Consider the following 23,485-nt stretch of genomic DNA (forward strand, 5'->3'; position numbering starts at 1 on the left):
CTTATTTTCTAAGTCTTGCAAGGCTCAAGCCTAACAATGTAATTCTTTCATGAAAATTCAAAAGGACTTTATATAATAAATCATAAGATTCTTTGTGTTATTAAAGTTGACAAAAAATTCAACTCATTAATGTTTATACATATCCATGGGTTTTTGTGTGTCATATTTTTGGAACAGGCACAGAGCTGACTTCAGGATATTTACAAAGGAGAGCTGGGAGTGGTGGTGCATGCTTCTAATCTCGGTACTTGGGAGGCTGAGATCAGAGGATGAATCTTAGGTTTAAGAATAGCCTCAGCAAGTAGTGAGACTCTCATAAACCTAATAAGATCCTGTTTCAAAATAAAAATAAGGCTGGAGGTATAGCTTGGAGATAGAATTCCCCTGAGTTCAATCCCCAGTACCAAAAAAAAAAAAAAAGAAAGAAAGAAAGAAAAAGAGAAGGAGATTCCCAGAAAAAAGAAGCAGTTCTAGTTGGCAAAAGGATACATGTCTGAACCAGGAAGAATGATGCATACCTGTAATCTCATTACTTGGGAGGCTAAGACAGGAGGATCACAAGTTCAACGATAGCTTTGACAACATAAGACTCTCAGCAACTAAGCAGGACCCTGTTTTAAACAAAAAAGAACAGGGGGTGAGGGTATAGCTGAGAGGTAGAATGTCCCTAGATTCAATTCCCATTACCACAATAACAACAACAACAACAAAAGAATAAATGCCTTCCATATAGCCTACGAATAATGTCAAACTAGTTTAAGATATAATAGCAACCTCTGTTCTGCCCACCATTCTAATTATTCCCATAAACATCTTGGGGGGGGAATAGTTATATGTAGTCACGGATAAATATTAAAATGGCTTCAGGGAGCTTTTAACTTGGTTAAAAATGCATGTGACACAGTCACCAACCAAAGAAATAACAGTAAAGACATCACGTTTTGAAGTCTCTATATGACTGCAACAAATATACAATATAATAGGATTCTGAGAAGTTTACTGGGGCCAGGCGTGGTGGCGCACGCTGGTAATCCCAGCATTCGAGAGGCTGAGACCGGAGCATCACAGTTCGTGGACAGCCTCAGCTACTACTTAGTGAGGCCCTCTGCAACTTAGTGAGACCCTGTTTCAAAATAAAGAATAAAAAATAGGGCAGGGGGTGTAGCTCAGAGGTCGAATGCCCCTGGGTTCCAGACCCGCAAAAAAAAAAAAAAAAAAAAAAAAAAAAAAAAAAAAAAGTTTACTGGGCATGCTGCTAGGACTGCCATGAAGGTGGGTGGCAGAGGTCTTCACAGAAATAAGAGGCCTAAACTAGGCCTGGAAGGATAAAAAGGATTTAGTTACCTAAAAATTGACTTTGGAGCTGGGTATGGTAGCACATACCTGGAATCCTACTACTTGGGAGATTGATACAGGAGGACCACAGGTCCAAGGACAGCCTCAGTAACGTAGAGAGACTGTCAACAACCTTGTAAGATCTCATTTCAAAACAAAAAATTAGCTGGGCATGGGGGCGCACACTTTTAACTCCAGAACTTGGGAGGCTAAGACAGAAGGATCCCAGGTTCTCGGCCAGCCTCATCTATTTTAGTGAGGCCCTCCACAGATTAGTGAGACCCTGCTTCAAAATAAAGAATTAAAAAATTAGGGCTTGGGTGTAGCTTGGAGATAATAATAGTCCTAGGTTTAATCCCCAGTACTACAAAAAATAAAATAAAATAAATAAGTAAAAATGGGCTGGGGGTGGAGCTTGTGGAGCTTGAATGTAGAATGTCCCTGGGTTCAATCATCAGAATCAAAAAAGAGAAAAAAAACTGACTTTGGAAAGAGATCAAGAAAGTTGTGAACAAGGAAAATGCTAGGTTTATTTAGGCAAGGCAATGGGAGAGAAAAAAATCCTTCTTCAATCTGTCCACTCGTGATGCTCATACAACATTAAAGAAGTAATAGATTGTAGAAATTGTTGACTGATATGAGAACATACATTTATATTTCCTGACATCAGAAAAAGGCCTTGAGGGAGAAATGGCTTCTCGATGGAATCAGCAGCAGTGGAAAAGAACAGGAGGAGATGAAGAAGCAAAACCAGCAAGACCTGCACCAGATCCAGGTTCTAGAACAAAGTATCCCCAGGTACAGCCCTCACTGAGGCAACCCTCAAATGCCTTTGTGTTTGGTTTTGTTCCATGTTGTGTGTAGATAAGCCATTTTCATATCAAGGGCACTAGTCACATCTTTCATCTGGATTTCTAAAAGGTCCTAGGGAAACACACCAAGAAAAAAAACAGTAGAAATCCCACTAAAAATGCCACTTGAGGTTTGTAATCCCAGAATTTGGGAGGCTGAGACAGAAGGATCGCGGTTCACAGCCAGCCTCAACTATTTAGTGAGGCCTTCTGCAACTCAGTAAGACCCTGTTTCAAAATAAAGAATAAAAAATAGGGATAAGGCTTGGGGTGTGACTCAGAGGTAGAATGCCTCTGGGATCCACCCCCAGTACCAAAAGGAAAAAAAATCACTTGAACATAGCAACACTGGATTTATTTTGTAAACGTATGTTGGTGAGGTGCACATACCTCTCTCAGCCTATTTCCTACGATAGCTATCTTTGAGGGCTGTTGAGAAGACTCGCCTATTAGCACAGACTTGGCATCTTGCAGATGTGCCAAAAACAGTGCTTCTTCCCCCGCTCCACTCTCACCTGAGGACAGGTGACAGGACTACAGGTGTGTTTGCACTGTCCCTTCATCACACCTCTCCCACACCATCTCCTCTCTCAACCATGACATTTTGGAAGAGAAGATACTACATCTCGGGCTAACATCCTCCCTCTTCTGCTTCTGTGTCTATGTGGACACAGGTTCCCGTCTCACTTCTCCGTGTCCTTTCCTTCCCGTCTGCACAGTCAAGACAGAGTCAGGCAACTTCTGGTGGAACAACTGAAATTTCCAAATTGCCTGTAGACGAGATGATGGACATAAAATAAAACCAGAAAGCTTTGTTATAAAATGGGATTGTGAATATTACTACGCATAAAAAAATAATAGTATGTGTTCTAGTCAGCTTTCCTACTGCAGTGACCAAAATACCTGACAAGAACAACTTAGCGGAGGGAAGGTTTATGTGGCTCACGTTTCCAGAGGTTGCAGCACATAGGTCTGGCTCAGAGGCATAAACCACAGCAGAGGTAGCGCAGGGTGCATGCAAGAGAGAAATAGCTCTCACATCATGGGGGCTGGAAACAGAGAGGGGGAAGAGGGGACCCATGGACCTATATACTCCCTTAGACCACACCCCAGGGCCCCCTCATTCAGATACACCCCACCTCAGAACCTTGCTGCACTAGAGACATGCTCTCAACATATGAGCTTTGGGGAGACATTTTAATCCCAAACAATAACAGCATAAAAGATAGATGTGGTGAAATCAAGGATAGTTTTCTATCCTACGCATAGAAAAACAATGAATTTCTTCCAGTATAATTATGACAATAATTTATGGTCTACACTCATCTTTGAATATAGAAAACTTTCAAAACCTCACTCACAAGCCGGGCATGGTGGCGCATGCTTGGGAGGCTGAGACAGGAGGATCGCACAGGTTCGAAGCCGGCTTCAGCTACTTAGTGAGGCTCTCAGCAACTTAGTGAGACCCTGTTTCCAAATAAAGTATAAAATAGGTCTGGGAGTATAGCCTGGAGGTAGTAAAGCCCCTGGGTTCTATCCCCAGTACCACACACACACACAAACCAAAAAAAAAAAAAAAAAAAAAAAAAAAAACCTCACTCGCTTTATTTTTTTATTTTTTCTTAACTCCAGCAGTGGTCAAATCCTCACTCACTTTTTTTATTTTTATACTTTGTTATTATTATAATTTGTTATCTTCCAATGAGGACTGTGGGAAAGGCTCAGAGACCAGAGTATCCCAGAGCTGTGCTGTGATCACACTTAATTTATACTTACTACTCCAGACACACAGACTTTATTAGGCCCAAAATGGGCAACATAGAAAAAAAAAAAGCTTCATTTTTTTCCAAATGATTTCCATTTTATTTGCTTAATTGCATACACTTGTAGATTTAATGGCTCACATCATTAACCACTCATCCTATTTAGATGTTTTCAAATTTAACAAATCCTAAAAGGTAAGTAATTTAAAATTTTATATGTATAAGCCCCTCAGTTGTTTGCTCAAAGATATAAAGTCCTTCCAAACAGCAGCTAATAAACACCTTAAAAATAAAAACTTAAGCCAGGCGTGGTGGCGCACGCTTGCAATCCCAGCATTCAGGAGGCTGAGACGGGAGGATTGTGATTCGCGGACAGCCTCAGCTACTTAGTGAGGCCCTCTGCAACTCAATGGGACCCAGTTTCGAAATAAAAAATAAAAGATGCCGGGCATGGTGGCGCACGCTTGTAATCCCGGTGCTTGGGAGGCGGAGACAGGAGGATTGCGCAGGTTCAAAGCCAGCCGCGCTGGCGTAAGAAACCCTGTTTCAAAATAATATATAAAAAGTAGGTCTGGGAGTGTAGCCCGGAGGTAGAAGGGCTTCCAGGAACCCCAGTACCACCAAAATAAAAAAAAAAGAAGAATAAAAGATAGGGCAAGGGGTGTAGGTCAGAGGTAGAATGCCCCTGGGTTCCATCCTCAGACCCACAAAAAAATAAAAAATAAATAAATAAATAAATAAATGAATAAATAAAAACTTAGCTGGGTGTGGGTGGCGCACACCTATAATCCCTGTACTTGGGAGGCTGAGACAGGAGGATCACAGTTTCAAGGACAGCCTCAACAAGTAGTGTGACTCATCAACCTAGTGAGACCCTGTTTCCAAATAAAAATAAATTTTAAATAAAGTAGAAATAAAAATCAGACTAGGGGGTATAGCTTGAAGGTAGAATGCCTCTGGGTTCAATCCCCAGTACCACAAAAATATTAAAATAAATAAAAATAAAAACTTACATCAACTCTACAACCTGGAAAACTCCACTCTTTGTAAGGCTTCCCCTAGCAAGACCATCTTACCAAGAGTCCGTTCCAACTGATGATTACTTTCTTCATTCCTCAATATAGAAAACCCCTATCTCTGAACAAGTCCTGCAGTTAATCCCTGTAAGCCCTTCCCGCTGCACAGACACCTCCTTACTTCCCCTCAGAACCTCTTTTTAGTCTTTCCACACATTGAACACCTACAACTTTCTCTGCACCTGATGATAATTGAAGTGGCCACATATGCTCAGGCTCTATTCACAGGTTTGGGCAGCATTCTGAGTAATCCCAAGTGTTTACGAGGATTCCACTGATTGATTTCAGCCCTCGCCTGAACGCTCTCAGAAGCACAGAGGCTTCTAGTAGTATTGCAAGTGGTCTGTTTAGCTAGAGCACCTATCTGACCAAAGGAAAAAAACACCAGGAAGAGAGAGGTAGGTCTTCAATGAGGCATACCCAAGCACTTTTACATATATTATTTCATTTCATCTTCATAACCCTGTGAGGTAGGTATTATCTTCACTTTTTGCAGAAAGATTAAAAGACACAACTAGAAACGGGCAGATCGGGGACTAACTCACTTGTTTACCCTGCACGCTTATCAAATGATGTCACACAGCAACCTTTATGATGGAGAAGGTATTATCTTATACAATAAGTCTTGAAAGTGTGTTTCATCCCTTTGTTCTCCTTTCTCCCAACACCTACCACATTCGAGAATCTTTTTCCATGCCCCTCTGGTTTCTTTGTTAAATTACCAAGTACATATCTGTTTATTACTTGAATTTCTGGCAACTCATTGCAACTTAATTTTAGATCTTTAGGCTGCTATTAACCCATCTGTACTCCTAAAAAAAAAAAAAAAAAAAAAAAAACAAATGATTTTAATGATTTTAGCCCGCAAATATAAGCAATAACAATGATGGCTCATTTTTAAAGGGCCTTATATCATTTACAGAGTATTTGCACTTACATTAAGTCTCTAAGTACAGCAATTTGAAAAAGAAAGTATCGACACTCATTTGATAGATGAGAAAGTAGACTTAGAGGGGGTAAGAGACTTCATTAAGGTCACACAAAGTCAGCAAAGGGTAGTCCTGGGTCTAAGGCAAGCCAGGCTCGGTGTTTTCCAGCTGAAAAAGAAAAAGAGCTGTAGATGTGACTGTTCTAGAAACAGTAAAATACCCAATATGGACACGTACTATTATATCTAATAATCAACAAACTGCTTTGCTTAAGGAACAGTCATGATGATATATTTTTTACAAAGGATCAGTAAAGAATTTACATCCTGTGACCCACAGAGGCATATTTATCTGGTTAAAAGTGTGCAAGGAACAGAATGTTCCAAAACAACATATAAAGACAGAAAATATCTGTGCCCTGCCCGTGTTAAGCAGTATTTGCAATTTCCCAGCGTTGCAGAAGTTACGCTGCCAAAGCTGCTTTACCTGATAGCTGAACATTTTCTTCTCGGATATTTCTAAAGCCGCTAAACAATCAGGTGCATGTTTTTAAACTCAATTTTTGCCTAAACAACTACCCACAACTAAGGAGCTTTTATTACCAGCAAAACCAGTACAGTTTGCTGTGTGTTCTCAATAGCAGTCGCAGCAGCTGGTGAAGTTGAACTAAGCAAGGTCATCTCGTTCCCGAGGCAAGGAAAGTAACCCAAACCCTGAGTGTCACCGATCACTTGATTTAGGTGCCTGCTCAGGAGTGACATTTGCCTTTCTGCCAGGCCCCTCAGCTAGAGGATAAGAGCCTAATGGGAACATGAGAATAGAAATGTGGCGATGACCTCAGAGCCCATGGCAGGGCCAAACTTGGCACCTGAAGTATTGTGCCTTCTATGATCACAGTTTGAACTCAAAGCGCGAGCACGTGGCCTTTGGCATCCAAATCTCGCTTCTGCTAAGAGAACACAAAAGGTGGGCCAAGTCCTTTCACCGGGGTGGGCCTCAGTTTTCTTGCCTGTAATAGTGGGGCACTCATAGCCGCTTCACAGAAACATTGTGAATGAAGCAACTTCCAGAGTGCCTGAAAAAAATCTAAAGTCACTAAAAGTCACTAAAAGTCAAAAATCACTAAAGTTAGAATACTGCCAAGAACTTGACCCAGGCATTTTTTTTTTCTTATTAGCTAAGATCTTTCACTTTTTTTCATTTGAGTACAAAGAATATTTTTCTTTGAGTAAGCTGAGAATACCACCTTACTAGGATTCTTTCCATTTGGAAATAATTGATGAGTTTTTCTTTTGGCTTAAAGGCTGAAATGTAAATAACGCTTAATTAAATAAAAAAAAAAACCACTTGACATGAACCAGGCACCGTGGTAAATACTTCATATGTATTATTTCACTGAATTCTCACAATCACCCTGTTAATTAGATAACATTTAATACATGAGAAAAAATTATAGCTAGAGAGGCCAACATAGCCCGTTATAAAGCTAAAACGCTGAAAGCCAAACTCTTAAGACTAATTAAAAGTCTTAAGCTTGAGTTGGGTATGGTGGTCCTCGCCTGTAATTTTAGTATTTGGGAGCCTGAGACAAGAGGATTGCAGGTTTGAAGCCAGCCCTGGCAACTTAGGAGCCTCTGTTTCAAAATACAAAATAAAAAGGGCTGGGGGTGTGAACTGGAGGTAGAAAGACCCTGGGTTCAATCTCCAACACACACACACACACACACACACACACACACACACACACACAGCTTATATTTGAATAAAATTGTGCCTCAGATCCTGCAAAAAAATTATAAAAGTTGAAGCCTATAAACTCTACTTTTATAGCATTTTTATTTTCGATCCATGCTATGATTTCACTCTATAATGCATCATCTTAAGTAGACATTTGCCTGAATATTTAACCTATTCCAAATACTCAGAAGTTTCCCTGACTCACACATAACCTTTAAGTAAAGGATAAGTCTCCTTATTCATCCTGTCGTCTTCCAAAGAGAGACAACATTTCACAAAACAAGTGAGTTTCCATGGTTTCTGCCCCTGAGTCACATTCTTAGCCTTGGAACCATATTATTGAGTATTTTGCCTGGTGCCCTGATTAATACCTTAGGAGGTAATGTTCCCAGGAGAAAACTGCATTGAACATCCCTTCTGGATCACTTTGCTTAAGTAGATTTCACTTTGCTCCAAATGAGCCCAACTCTTCTGTGACCACTGAACCATTTTTTGCCTGACTGTAAGCACAGGTGCACTGATTTCTCGGTGCAAGCATCCAGGTGCAGGACTGTATAGGCTGGCTTAGAAATCTTGTTCTGACACTTCATTGCCTTCCTCTGCCCAACAGCTCACACCCCAAATGACACCCCAAGCATCCCCCAAGAAGTCTCCAAAGGAGCTATGTGCCCAGGACCTTGTCTTCCCATCCTAGGCCCTTCCCTGAGCTGCCACCTACCTTCCTTTGCCAAATGCCCTGCATCAAACTCTCCTCCAGATCCTCCCTGCTTCTGGAACTGTGTTTAGAGAGCTCTGCCTTTAACTGGAGCACACAGCGCTCCTAACAGAAATGTCATACACTTAAAATGTAAAAGGCCAGCTGCCCGAGGAAAAGGATGTAAATATACTGCATCCCCTTGGAGGAGGAGAAGCAGATTATGAGCAAGTGTTTTTTAAAAGTGTTTTAGCAAGGATTTTTTTTCCCACACCTCAAAATACCCTTCTGACCTTCTACCTTCTTTTGATAAGTTTTCATTTGTCCCCAAATAACTAAAAACTGCTTTCTGCATGCAGTGAGAATGGGCAAAGGTGCACGGAAGTCTTGGGTTTCTGTGGGACTGTGTGTGGTAGGAAAGCGGAGAAGTGGGTGGTTACCGCATCTGTAGCCACACCCCACATCTCCTAAGAAAAAATCCCTTCACAAATGGAGACAGAACACAAGAAAAAGCCTTCTGCTCAGTATTCCAGGAAGCAATAATCTGCTCAGCCAACTCAGAAGATTTCATTTCAAACGTTAACCCAAAATACTAATGTAGAAATAGAAAGGCCAGTTGTTTTTTGTTGCTGTTTGTGGTTTATCAGAGTTTAGCTCATTATTTTTTTCTAAGCCAGTTGAACCCTGACTTAATGATCTTACCTACCTGTGCAGGCCAAGTGTACCTTAATAAAATGAATGGATCATCAAACACCAGCCAAATATCTGCATGAAAAATATATTTCAAGTGCTTCTGCCTTCCTGCTCTGACCCAACAATCCATGTCTAATACTATACGGCAGAGAGATAGAAAGGCTGTTTGCTCTCTGTGACAATATAAGAGGGGAAAGCAAGAAAAAAAGTAGGGGAAAAATCCACCATTCATTTCTTATTCAATTTGCTGTTGCCTAGAAACACTTAAGAAATTATTCTGAGACAATTATATGAGTCAAAATCATTTCAAGCATGTTTTTCACTCTCCATATTCGACTAATTGGTTTACCAGATTTGTGATAGTTCATCTGTTGTTGTTTTTAAGTTCCCAGATAGCCTGATTATTTTTCATTCAGGAGCTTCATTATTTAACAAAAGAAGCTAAATAAACCAAATTTCCAGTAAAAAAAAAGGAAAGGCATCTACCCACTCTACCCCACCAAAACACATGCATGCAAAACCCTAGTATAACATGTAGTCCACAGTGGACCTACCTGGGAATATATAACTCAATCAATGAATAAATGAGATTTAATAATAAATAAATGGGCAGATAGATGGATAAATGAACTTACAAATACTACCTTTTTAAGAGGACCAGCTGGAAAAGACTAGCCAACAATTTGAACACTAATGAAGTGGGGGGGGGGGAATCCTGAACATCTTTAAAAAATAATAATTTCTAACTATCTTTGGGTCAAGAGCAAAGTTATATGGTAGTGGTGCCCTGGGTTTTTAGGCAATTATTGATGATAGGTTTAGCATCTCACCACCACTTTACTTTCTCTCCGTTTCTTTCTCTTTCAAATGTCCTTTTATGTCCTTAGCCCCACCTCCATATATTCACTCTTGCTCATGCCTAACAATCTCATGTATATGTTAGTAGAAATAAGGATTAAATGGAGACTGCCCAAGAATAATCAGCCCACCACCACCATCCTGGTGGGCTGAAAGGTAGGTTAGAATAACCGCTGAGGGTGCTCCCCTGACCCTGCTTCAGTTCAGTCACAGTAGGCCTTTAGGTAGCACATCCATGTCCTAAGCATCGTTCTGCGAATGACTGTTCTCTGAGGGAAGTCTGATTAGCCTCATTCCACACATAAGGATCAACAAAGCACATAGAGCTATAGTAAGGCTAGTAAGTCACGCCAGGCCACCACACATAGATCCTTCTGGCTCCAGACTCTTCCCAGCATGCCTCCTCCCTCTTATGTTTGATTCACTTCGGTGAACATTATTGAGAACCTGCCATATGTAAGTCTTTTGATCTTCTAAAGGAGATCCCAGAATCCCTAAGCTACCCAAAGCAGTTTTATATTTGTAGTTACCTCTCTTCAGATCCTTAAACTTTTCAAAGTGCTTTTGCACGAACTTTCTCATTTAAAATTATATTCAGTGCCTTTAAACACGAACAGAATACCATTACTAGGGATGGCGTGGATCTGCAGCTGTGCTGACGTGCGTCAAGAAAGAACAAAGGGGCAAATGAACAATCCAGAAAGTAGGAGCTGAATTTGTGTCGGTGAGCCATTCTCCAAGTCTCGATCACAAATTAAAAATGTTTGAAAGCAGAGACTCATTGCATCACAGAGAATCTGTGCTGCCACAGGGCCGAGGTTTCTCCATTTCCCATAAGTCCCCATGAGTAACTTTACCAGCTCAAAAAACATCCACACCCACCCCTCCCAAGGTATCATTTGTTTACCAAGAGGCAAATGTCATGTAGTCCATTTAGACCACCCAAACTCAACTGGCCCTTGTTGGTTGTTCTATGTGATATTAGAATTGGAATTTATATCCGTTGAACTTCAAATAACAAAATCCTACTCTTGGCATCCAATGTGAACACTTAACCCTAAGAAGCAAAGCAAAAATGTAGCGAACAGAAAGCAGAAAATACAGTGCTACTCTACAATGTGGTTAGGGGTAAATGTGAAGGGTTACAAGGCTCAAAGCCAGTGATTATTTCTAAATAGAGAAAGGCAGTGACTGGCTACATCACAGAGTATGTTTTGCAAATTCCTTACATGGTTACAAGTAGTTTCATCAGTAGAAATTTTTTCCTTTACAGTTTTCTTAATAATCTAAAAAGCTTATCAGAATCTTGGATAAGCAAATCTTCCGTTAATGTCCCTTGTCCTGGCTACAACTACTTGAAGGTCACTGGAGAAACTCCTGACACCTGGGTAGAGGTCAAACTGAATTATTAGTACAATTACTTGGCTCTTATTAAATCTTTGGCATGAACTACAAAGTTCTCAACAGGCCCTAATTAAAAACCACACACTCAGCTTCTGTCCTGCCAGAGTATTTGAAAAGCTCAAAACTGAAATTCCCTATGCTGCATCAACCACCAGCATGTGTGTTTACTTGCATTCATTTGAAAATTGCATGTGACAGTGGCTAATTCTCCAAGCAACAGTTTGGTCTGTCTGTCTGTCTGTCTGTCTGTCTGTCTGTCTCTCTCTCTCTCTCTCTCTCTCTCTCCCTTTCCCTCTCCCTCTCCCTCTCCCTCTCCCTCTCCCTCTCCCTCTCCCTCTCCCTCTCCCTCTCCCTCTCCCTCTCCCTCTCTTTCTGTGTTTTACTGGGTATCAAACATGGGCTTCATACATGCTTAGGCAAGTACTCTATCAATAAATGACATCCCCATCCTTTTGTGTGTGTGTGTGTGTGTGTGTGTGTGTGTGTGTGTGTGTGTGTGGTACTGGGATGGAACCCAAAGGCATTCTACCTCTGAGCTACACCCCCAGCCCTATATTTTGAAACAGGGTCTCACTGAGTTGCAAAGGGCCTCACTAAGTAGCTGAGACTGTTCTCGAACCAAGATCCTCCTGTCTCCACCTCCCAAATGCTGAGATTACAAGTGTGCACCCCCATGCCCAGCATTCCCATCCATTTTTAAAATTTTATTTTGAGACAGTGTTCTGTTTATTGTCCAGGTTAGTGACCTTCTCGCCAAAACCTCCCAAATCGCTGGGATGGTTGCATAGTTTCTAAGGCAAATGAAACTCTCAATTTACAAAATACCGTCCTGGTGGAGAGGGATTCTCCTCTACTATTATCAGCCTCTATGGCAGCTTCAAAGCACAACAGTATTGTGTGCCCATCGGAGAGTTATTAATATTTAAAGAGTTGTAGTAAGAGATGAGATTGACCCATACAAAAGCTGATCACATGTATGTAATTATAAATAATTTGTCTTTCTACACATCTGCTGTTCCCAGTCACCAGAACAGAGCCACGCTTGTTTCAATGCTGTTGAGCTGGTTCTCTACTTCTGGTGACCTCAGAATTGCTAAGCTGAATTGCTTGTCCTAGTCTTAAATGCTCAGGATTAGAGGCAACAGATCTGGCTCAGGGCAAACTTAGTATTCGCTTTTTTCAAAATGCCCTTTAATTCTCTGGCACACTTACCCTTAGCATGTGACTGTTTACACTAGAAGGTTAGATCTTATTAGACACATGCACTTCGACAATGGCTGATTCGAAGCAATTCTTGTTCTTACCTACATGTCTGTGCATAAAAAATACCTTTGATCTTTTATATATGCTTTTATTTTAGTTTGGTGAAACAAATATGCCTGTCAGGTAACTGGTCCTTAATAAAAAGTGTGTTAAGTGTTTGACGTAATTTATAGGGCCTCAAATTTTAAAAATAAATTATATTTTAAAAATTTTACTTTCTACTAGATTCTACACCCTAAATTTTAATGAGAAAATATAGTGTGGTATCACAATGCCTTTAACCTCTGACCCATTAGTAATAACTTTTTTGTTCATCCCATATGAATAACACACTATAGTCAAGATTGCCTGACTAAAATTACCAACTCTATATACTTAATAATATCCATTGGGTTTCCAGAAATATTTGTTTAGATGAGTTATGACTTAACAAAAATAAAAAGACCTTTTAGCCATTTCATATTAGCTATCTGTTAAAAGGTTTTAATTAAGTGCATATATGCCTCTACCATCTTGTACCCCAGTAAGATGTATGACAACAATGCACCAATAAAAAGTATAAAAAATGTAATTAAAAACCAAAAAATATAACAGAAACGATGTGAGATTTTATATATCATTTAGAAACATATAAATTCTTTGAACCACTGGGAACAGACTAATAAATTTTTCTGTTTTTATTAGTTAACTATCTGAAATGCAAAGAGAAACTAAATGAGTAATTCGGCAAATGGATGAAGAGTACCAAAAAATCTGATAAAAGCTATCACACTGTGATTTGTGCCTCATAAGGTTATATAACAGTGCATCCTGGCTTTATTGTTTTAAAAGAGTTCTTAAGAGCAGTGGTTTAAATGAGATAAAAAGGCTCTTTGCTCTCACTCACATAAAAATCCTAACTAAACAACGATGAAACATGAAATTCTGGAGAGATCCTGTTCTTCTCTGCCTGCCTACTTTCTTATCCCTCCCTAAAGGAGGCCCTTGGTGTTACCACCACATCTGCACTCCAGCTTAGGAAAGAGAAGATAAACAGAGGGCAAGCAGCTCTATTTTAAGCATATGACCTGGAAGTTAGCAGCCGTCACTATTGCTAGTATCCTCTTAGCCAGTAGTTGGTGATGTGCACCGTGTCAATGAGGAGAGTGGGAAGCGTAGCCCATTGCAGGATAGCCAGGGGACACGCAAACCATGGAAGACCTGCAACTAAAATGAAAAGGGGTAGGACGGGGGGTAAGGGGAAAGCGGCAGGTTTACAAAATAGACTAGAATGTTCTTTCTGCCAATATTTTTTAGAGTTAGTTCAGGAATTGTTTTATTTTTTCATATAAATTGGAGTTTTGGGTGTATTATAGTCTCACATCATAACGTAGATCATGTTGACATGACAGTCCTTGGGACCCTCCCCATTTCCCTCCTTTTTATACCAAATGCCCAGGTTAACATTGTTATATTCACATGAATACACAGAGTCGCAGGTAGCATTTCCATTAATGACCTCAGCCTTCTTCATCTCCTACCCTTCCTTCCTGGCTCCACTGAACTTCTCCTCCATGATCTGGAGTCCCTCAGATATCCCAAATACTCCCTAGCTTAGAGAAAACATATGTCCCTTCTCTTTCTGTGCTATTAGACACCATTGTAAACATTATGACCATTCTGATAATGCTGGTGCAGGCTGCGGTTTCCTGTATTTTCAGGGACAAATCGTGTATCTGAAGTGATATTAGCACCATACTTGCTCTAAAATCATTATATTAAAGTTGGAGGTCAAATTCCCAAATGAACCTGACAACTTTTTTCTTCATCGAGGTTGCCACAGATGGCCTTCCTTTCCCAAACAGACTGGGAAAGACAAAAGTGTAACTAATCTCTATTAAAGAGCTCCCCACATCAAGCCCTGTGCTAGAAACATTATCTCAATTATTTCCTTAAGACAACCTTTGGTGAGTACTCTTATTATTCTCCAAATGAGAAAATTGAAGTTTGAAGTGACTGAACAATTTTCTCTTCCCATGTGTAGAGCTGGAAGAAAGTCTTTTCTTCCCCAAAACAGTGGGCCTTCACACAAAAACTCAGAGAATATAATTAAACCACTCGTTACTTTCTGTTCTTACAGAATTCACGGGGAAGAAAGAGGAGAGAACCTTTATTCAAAGGGAAGAGTCAAGAGTTACAGCTACTCACCCTTCTAAGCAGAATTCCACCCGTGTTGGAGGCAAAGACCATTTAAGAGCATGAGTCCCCAAAGGAACTAGATCCTTCTTTATTTAGCTTGGGGAAGAAGAGGCAAAGGAAGGGGGCTGATAGCCTTCTATCAGCGATTCTCAGACCTATCACAGCACTGGCATAGCCTGAGTCCAAGACTTTCTGACTCAGCCCATTCCAGAAAAAAATGTCAGTAGGCCATCTCTTTAGGTATGATACTGATTTTTATTAAAAACTTGGAAAGCTAAGCATGGTGATACATGTTTGTAATCCCAGCATTTGGGAGGCTGAGACAGGAGAATCGCAGATTCTCAGCCAGGTTTGGCTACTTAGTGAGGCCCTCTGCAACTTAGTGAGACCCTGTTTCAAAATAAATAAATAAATAATAGGGCTGGGGATGTAGCTCAGAGGTAGAATGACCCTGGGTTCAATCCCAAGCACCTCAAAAAAAATTAACTTGAGCTAATGAGATGTAAGTAATCTGTCAGTCCTTTTAAAGTATGTATATAGTTAAACTAGACATGGTGGCACACACTTGTCAACATATCTTTGGTGGTTACATTCAAACTGCAGGGCTATAATCAAATTATATTTAACCAGCTTTATATTTAAGGCATATAACTTTGGTTAATATGAATAACAGTCTTGAGTCTAACCAAAGATATCTGGCTATAAAGTGGCATTATCTTAGAAAACTCACAACTCTTCAAAGGAGACATAATAAGAATTTCTACCAAGAACCAAAGTCAACTAACAACAAAAGCAAAACAAAAACAAAAACACAAAATAATTAAAATGCCTGACCTTCAATCCTGATTGGACTGAAAAACCCCAGGGATGATTAGGACAGAGATAATTCCTGTGAGATGAACAGGTCAACACTTTTACATCTTGGTGGTGGATCCCCCTGCCTCACTTGTCACTTTTGTTATTATCATGGAAAAATAAGAAATTATTTTATACTGCTGAGCAGAATGAGTGTACAGTAACCAAATTCTATACTGGGTCCCTTCCCTCATTGTCCCATCTGGGGTGCCAAAATGATGCAGAGTTGCTCCTCTTATTGGGTTCTTGTCTGTGAAATTAAACAATTAATTGACTTAGAATTAAAGATTATAAAGGGTGGGTATATGGTATAAAGATTTCTTTTAAGCCAAAGGAAGATAGAGGGCAAAAGCAGATCCCTAACACATGGGGAGGACGGTTCTCTAAGAGAGTAACAATGGAAGTTCTTGGGAGGCAAGTTTTATCCTTTATTGTAGTTCCCCGTCTGCTCCTTTGTGATTTAGTCAGAATTTTGATGAGCAAATAAGGCGACCTGAGGGGAATGGGAGGAGAGAAGAGGAGAATTCTCTAATGTTCATGATGTACATTAACAAACATATCAAAGTCAATCACTAAGCCAAACATGAGAAGGAGGGGGAGGGAATGGGGTGGGAATCGGGGAAAGGCTAATTGGGTGATGTGTGCATGTATGCCTCCACCATCTTGTACTCCATTAAGATGCACCAATAAAAAGTTGAAAGAGAGAGGGAGAGAGAGAGAGAGAGAGAGAGAGAGAGAGAGAGAGAGAGAGAGGGAGAGAGAGAGAGGAAGGAAGGAAGGAAGGAAAGAAGGAAGGAAGGAAGGAAGGAAGGAAGGAAGGAAGGAAGGAAGGAAGGAAGGAAAGAATTGGGTCTTGGGGACCCAATGTCTTTTACCCAGTTTCACTCCTTAATTTGAATCTCTATTCCAAAGGTCCGTGGGCCCTTCTCATCTGGTGCCACCTGCTGCTCCCACATCTTCTTTCCTTTGACCACTCTTGGGGCTGAAGTTTTGAATTAACTTACACTGTCAGCCCTGTGTTTATTAGCCTTCCCTATTTTTGTTTCCTATACACATGTGCTCTTTTGACCTTTCCTGTTCCAAGGTCCTCTGCCCTGCCTTCATAAAAACAATAATTTTAAAAATTAAGTCTCATTTCCGCAGTAGCTAATTGGAGAGGAGCAAAGAACTCGGGACCTTTAAGCTGTGTGTGTGGTGTGTGTGTGTGACAGTGGGGCTTGAACCCAGGGACATTCTACCTCTGAGCTACACACTCAGCCCAATTTTTTATTCTTTACTTTGATACAGGGTTTCACTAAGATGCAGAGGGCCTCACTAAACATCTGAGGCTGGCCATGAACCCATGATTCCTCCTGTCTCGGCCTCCCAAATACTGTGGTTACAAGCAGAGCCACCATGTCTCACCTAAAGAGCTACTTTTAAATTCCATCCTGCCTGGCGTGGTGGCGCACGCTTGTAATCCCAGCATTCGGGAGGCTGAGACCTGAGGTTCGACAGCCTCAGCTATTTAGTGAGGCCTTCTGCAACTCAGTGAGACCCAGTTTCAAAATAAAGAATAAAAACTAGGGCAGGAGGTGTAGCTCGGAAGTCGAATGCCCCTGGGTTCCATCCCCAGACCTGCAAAATTAATTAATTAATTAATTAATTCCATCCTGCCTCCAGCAACTGTGAGCCTTGGGGCAGATTGCCTCTCTAGGTGGCCAGCTTGCTCATCTGTCAAATGGAGCTAATAATAATGTTTTGGGGTTGTTGTGAGGTCTAATTAAGCCAGAGCCTGGCAGTGTGTCCAAATGCATGTTAAATGTTGTTATAATTGCTAACAAGGCCAAGTAGGGAAAGGTAGGGTGTGCACTGTTGAATTGGGTTTGTGGTTATTCTTTCCGCTGAGTTGTGGTCTGTGTGGCCCCTAATGGTAAACCCCATCAGGGTGTTAGTCCTTGTTAACTCCACCAAAAACTGAGAAAGATAAATGGACTCTTTGCTGCAGAAAAAAAAATGTCTTCTGAAATAACCTCTTCTTGATGCATCCAGCATTTATGTGCTGTCCTTTTTTTCTAAGACAAAAAAAGTGCATGCTAGAATTGAATTGGGGGTGTTATCTCGTGATGATTAAGGGAGGTTATTACTATCACAGTGCGTGAAATGAAACCTACTTGCTTTCACCTAAGGAGCTCTTGAAAATAACCCTCTTTTCCCCCAGCAAATAGCAAGCAAAAGAAAGATCCCAATAATGGATAGCATTACAAATCCTTTTTCATGTACTCTGCTTATCTAAATTGGCACATGATGCCTGCCCACCGTCTCTCAGAAATAGTGAGAGGTACTAACTCATCCATGAGGCCCCGCCTAGTAGCCGTGGAGGCACCAAGAAGGATATTTCTTTCTCTGCTGCCCGCTCCTCACCACACTGAATCAGCATTTCAAGGTGCTCAGTTCCATTCTGAAAGGTAATACCTTCTAAAGATGGGGATGGCAGCACTTATGGAAATTCTAAGCCATTAGCTGAAAAATATGCAGGCGAAGGCTAGAGTTATCCCACAGCAAACTCCTTAAAAGCTTTCTGTGCAAAAAAGTGTGTGTGTGTGTGTGTGTGTGTGTGTGTGTGTGTGTGTGTGTGTGTAGAAAGACACACACACATTGATTTATGCTTATACGTATATACGAATGTATATCCTTTGGGTACAGATATGTGTGTATGTGCATACATATGTGTCTCCCCAATATTTCACTTATACTTGCTAATTTTTTCTCTGTCCCAAAACTACTTTTTGGAAAAGAATTGAGTTTGAGTCACTGGATTAAGCTCTGCATTGTTTGAATTTTCAGTCAGAGTTGAGTATTCTCTAAATTATGAACAAAATGATCACTGAATCAGGAAAAAAGCAGAGGACATACATATTTATATTGGATATACATATGTGAGATTGGGAGAAAAAGAAACAATAAAAAATGTAAATATACAATGCACCAATATAAAAAAAGAAAGAAAAATTAAAATCTCAGGGAGTTGGAGATAAATATGTTATAAAGATGTATCAAATAACTCTACTATGCCGGGTATTGTCAAAGAGGCACAGAGTTTCTCAACTCAACACTAATGACATTTTGAACCAATAATTCTTTGGTGTGAGAGAACTGCTGTGTGTATTGCAGGGTATTTAGCCACATTCCTGATCTCTCTTCCCTAGATGTCAGTAGTACCCTCCTCTTTCCAAGTCATGACAGCCAAAATATGTCTTCTGACATTCACAGATGTCACCAGGAAACAAAATTAACCCTGGCTAAGTAAGAACCACCATGTTAGATATACAGAGATAGACCCTGCCTTCTAGTTGTAATTTTTGCTTTATGTTGCCCAGTCCTCAGAAACGTGGTTCATTATCTAGTGTGGAGGCTGTCAGATCGATTCTCCCATTGCTGGGCTTCCCCTGAATTCTGACCAGTCACAGTGGAGTCTGGCAACAGCCTACTGTTACTCTTACTGTTTTCTGGGCCCCTCATCAATAATGCTGGCATTCTGAGCTGTTAGACAGCTTAGAGTAACAGATCTCCAATGGTTATATCATAATTATATTTATTATCCATAAATAATAGAAGTGGCAAATCAAAAGTAAGTTGGGTTTTGTATTAAGTAAAAACTTTGTGAAATGTTCTACATCAGTAAATATCTCCTTTCAGAGGCATGTGATGCAAGTACTTAGCACCAAGATTTTCCCTTTTTATACTTCTGAACTGAGAGTGATAAAGAATAAAAAAGATACATTTGTTTGTTTCTGTTTAGTGTTCACAAACATGTCATGAAGGGTCATTGGCCCTCGCCTCCTAGTAAAGCAGCTTTCACCTTGTGGTTGAAAATCTTCAGAAGTATTCATCAGCGGGTGCTTTGAAGAGGTTAGCAGATTTCCAGCCTCACATTTTTACCATATTACTCTAAAGAGATTCATGAGAATCCTAGAGTGTTGTATTACGCGTGGCCTTTTCTTCAGAGAGAAATAACTAAAAATACCAGTGTATTTCATAATTCCCTGAACTTTTGGCCAGGCAGACCATGAGCTCAAGCACAGAAAGTGACAGAGACAAGAAGAAATCAGCACCCTCTATTTCTTTTATTCCTTATTAAATCCTAATAGTTAGTTACTAACAATAGTTAACACTGACCAGACCTCTAACTTTTGAATTGCCCCAGGCACAATCCTTGAATTTTTTTTTTTTTTCAGTACTGGGGATGGAACCCAGGGCATTCTACCTCCGAGCTACACCCCCAGCCCTATTTCTTATTCTTTATCTTGAAACAGGGTCTCACTGAGTTGCAAAAGGCCTAAGTAGCTGAGGGTATCAGCTACTTATCTTACAACAATCCTCCCTTTTCAGCCTCCTTAATGTTGGGATTACAAGCATGTGTACTATACCCAGCCTAATCCTTGGGATTTTTATTTATCTCTCTTACTTTCTAGGAAATCTTATTCATTCCTATGGCCTTAAAAACCAACTCCCCGGCTGGTCTTGGTGGCGCACGCTTATAATCCTAGTGCTTAGGAGGCTGAGACAGGAGGATCACAGTTTCAAAACTAGCCTCAGCTACTTAGTGAGGCTCTGAGAAACTTAGTAAGACCCTGTTTCCAAATAAAAACATAAAAAATAGATCTGGGAGTATAGTCCAGAGGTAGAAAAGTCCCTGGGTTCCACCCTCAATACTACAAAAAATAAAAACAAAAAACAACTCCCCAACTTAGGTCCTCAAACCAGGAGTTCTCTGAGCTCTAGACCCTTATACTCCCCTATCTCCTCCACATCACACTTAACTGTCTTAAATTGAACATGGCTCCCTCCAGTCTCCTGCCTTCGCTTTCCTAGATGCCAGTGCCATCAACTACATTTGTGTCTTCTCAATTATTTAGGTCACAAACATTAGAATCACCTTCCTCCTTTCTCTTTCTCACTAGTAAATAATTCTCGATATTTCCAGAGTCCAGCTGCTCCTTATCCTTCTACCAGCAATGTCTCTGGATTAAACCATGGTCACATGTGGACTGTTATAGCCAACCTCCATGTCCACCTCCTCCCCAGTCTCTTCTTACCACCGCTGCCAGTGCAGCAGCTCACATGGCCATCCAGCACGCTGCTGCTCTGCTTGGAACTCCCAGTGGCTTCTGAACGCCCTGGACAATCTGGCCACTGGTCCCCTCTCTTCACTTTCTCCCCTTGGCTCCTGAGTCCTTCTGTGCTTGTTTTTATTTTTTATTTATTTATTGCACTTAATTAAAACTGTCCAGTCACTCTACCCTTTTTCTGGAGCGCACTTCTACGGAGACTTTTTTGTATCCCACCCTCATTTCTTTTCTCAAATGACATTCTATCAGAGAGACCTTCTTAGACCACATTATATAACTTTCATCTTTGTGTTCATAGCCCTTTTATTGTTTTTTCATGGGAAATATTTTTTCTTCATAAAGAAATGTGTGTACCACCATTCTTGACTCACCTTGTTCAGGTGAGGATCACAGGTTTGAGGCCAGCCTTAGCAGTTTAGGGAATTCCCTCAGAAACTTAGTGAGACACTGTTTCAAAATAAAAGATTAAATAGAGTTCGGGGTGAAGCTCAGAGGTAGAATGCCCCTGGGTTCAATCTCTAGCGCCAAAAAATGAAGGAAAAAGAAAAGAATGTGTATGTAATTTAGTGTGTATATGTACACACACATCTATATATACATTTGTTTATTAATACAAGGGGTTGGTAAACGATGGCCCAGGACCAAACCTGCTCTATATTTTTACAGACAAGCTAAAATTTTTTCATATCATTAAAGGATTATAAAATAAAAAGGCGGGAAAGAATAAATTAATTAGTTGATATGCAACAGAAACTATATGTGAACTGCAAATCCTAAAATATTTTGTATCTGACCTTCTACAGAAAAATGTTGTCAAGCCCTGTATTAGTAGTCTCCTTGAGAAAATGAACCCCTTGAGAACAGGGACTTTGTTTGGTTCATTGTAATATCCCTAGCACATAGAATAATTCCTAGTACAAAGTAGATACTAAATAAACATTTTAAATGGGTGAATGTATGAAGACAACCAGTCTTGGTAAAGACTGATGACTTGTCTAGGGTCACACAGGTTCCCCTGATTCCACGGCAGAGGCCTGAGGTCCAAGAGCTGCTCCAGCAATGACTTATAGACACCATCAAAGTTAGGAGTTTGAAGCTGAAGCAACGAGTGGGAGAAGAGCCAGGTAGATCACATCTTGGGCTCTTCTTGGTATGACAGCATCGGATTTTGGAGCTGCCCAGCCGAAGACCATCTTCGAGAAGAAAGCCAAGAAAACTGACAATTATGTTAGCTGACACCCGTACCCACAGCTGTCATCTCCTTGACAGCTGTGGTATCTAATCAGTCATCCTCCGAGGCAGCTGACTTCAGAGCTTGGAGTATTTGGCTGAGACATTATATGTGTGTCACGGCTGCCAAGGGCCAGCCTCAGGAATTGCATGACTGCCTGTGGCTGTTTTTATAGTGAGTAGAGGTCATGGTGACGCCCCCTGGACTTTGTCTGGCTCTGACAAGCAGCTGTGTGCTGTAACACAGCAGCGCCAAGTGTGTGCCACAGTCCAATTTCAAATGTGTCTCTGTAACTCTCTCCTACTTTGTCAGGCCTTGTATGCATGTTTCCCCCTAGAAAATGTCTCTGTAAACATCAGCAATAGAGACCATTGTGGGAGATTTTACCCACTTACCCACTTCTTCTTACTCACTAGTACATGGGGCAGTTTTGTTTTGGTTTGCTTTGGGTTTTGCCATACTGAGCATTGAACTCAGGAGCATTCTACCTCTGAACTATCCCCCCAGTGCTATTTGTTTTTACTTTTTTTATTTTGAGAAAAAGTGCTCACTAAGTTGTGGAGGGCCTCACTAAGTAGCTAAGGCTAGCCTAGAACCTACTCTCCCCCTATCTCAGCCTGCCAATGAGATTACAAGCATGTGCCACCATGTCTAGCTCTTAGGAAACTTTAAACAGTGTCGTTTACAAGGTGAGAATATGCAAGGATTCTATGTGTTAAGTAACTGTGATAATCAAATAAAGTTTAATAGTTATAATTATTTCTCCAAACAATTTATATGGTGACTTGAGTAAGAAAAATTGATGAACTACCTATGAATATAGTTTGTTTAATTCTCTTTATAAAAGAAACTGCTCTGTTTCATTTGGAAGTAACATTAGTAATTTCACTGAATAAAATATGGCAAAGGTCAAATCTTTTATTTAAAAAGTCTTTCTGAGCAAGGCATTTTGGCGCGCAACTGTAATCCCAGTACTTGGGAAGTTGAGACAGGAAGATTTTAAGTTCACAGCCAACCTCACGAGCTTAGTGAGGCCCTTCACAACTTAGTGAGATCCTGTTTCCAAATAAAAATTAAAATAGGGCTGTGATATACCTTAGTGGTAGAATGCTTCTGGGTTCAATCCCCAGTACTACAAAAATAAAATTTAAAAAAATTCTCATGACCAAGAGGATCACAGGCTTGAGGCCAGCCTCAGCCACTTAGCAGGACCATCAGCAATTTAGGAAGATCCTGTTTTGAAATAAGAGGGGGGAGGGGTTTGAGGCTATCCTTATCCTAAAAAATAAATAATAAATAAAAGTTCAAAAATAACAAATGAATGCCGGGCGTGGTGGCGCACGCTTGTAATCCCCGCGCTTGGGAGGCTGAGACAGGAGGATCACACGGGTTCGAGGCCAGCCTCAGCTACTTAGTGAGGCTCTCAGCAACCTAGTGAGTCCCTGTTTCCAAATAAAAATATTTTTTTTAAAAAAAAAGGTCTGGGAGTATAGCCCGGAGGTAGAAA

General features: G+C 40.5%; 1 protein-coding gene across 1 annotated transcript in view; it reads left to right on the forward strand.

The window, feature by feature from the left end:
* PALMD (palmdelphin) overlaps positions 1 to 23,485 on the forward strand; it is a gene marked incomplete at its 3' end in the record, with an annotated part of 55,135 nt that overhangs the window by 22,911 nt on the left and 8,739 nt on the right. Inside the window, exon 3 of the mRNA XM_080693106.1 lies at positions 2,006 to 2,133. Within this exon, the coding sequence (XP_080549232.1) occupies positions 2,006 to 2,133 (128 nt within the window). The remainder of the gene's footprint in view (positions 1 to 2,005; positions 2,134 to 23,485) is intronic.

Source organism: Muscardinus avellanarius (assembly GCF_963383645.1).
Source record: "Muscardinus avellanarius genome assembly, chromosome: 3".
In the NCBI taxonomy this organism is placed as follows: Eukaryota; Metazoa; Chordata; class Mammalia; order Rodentia; family Gliridae; genus Muscardinus; species Muscardinus avellanarius.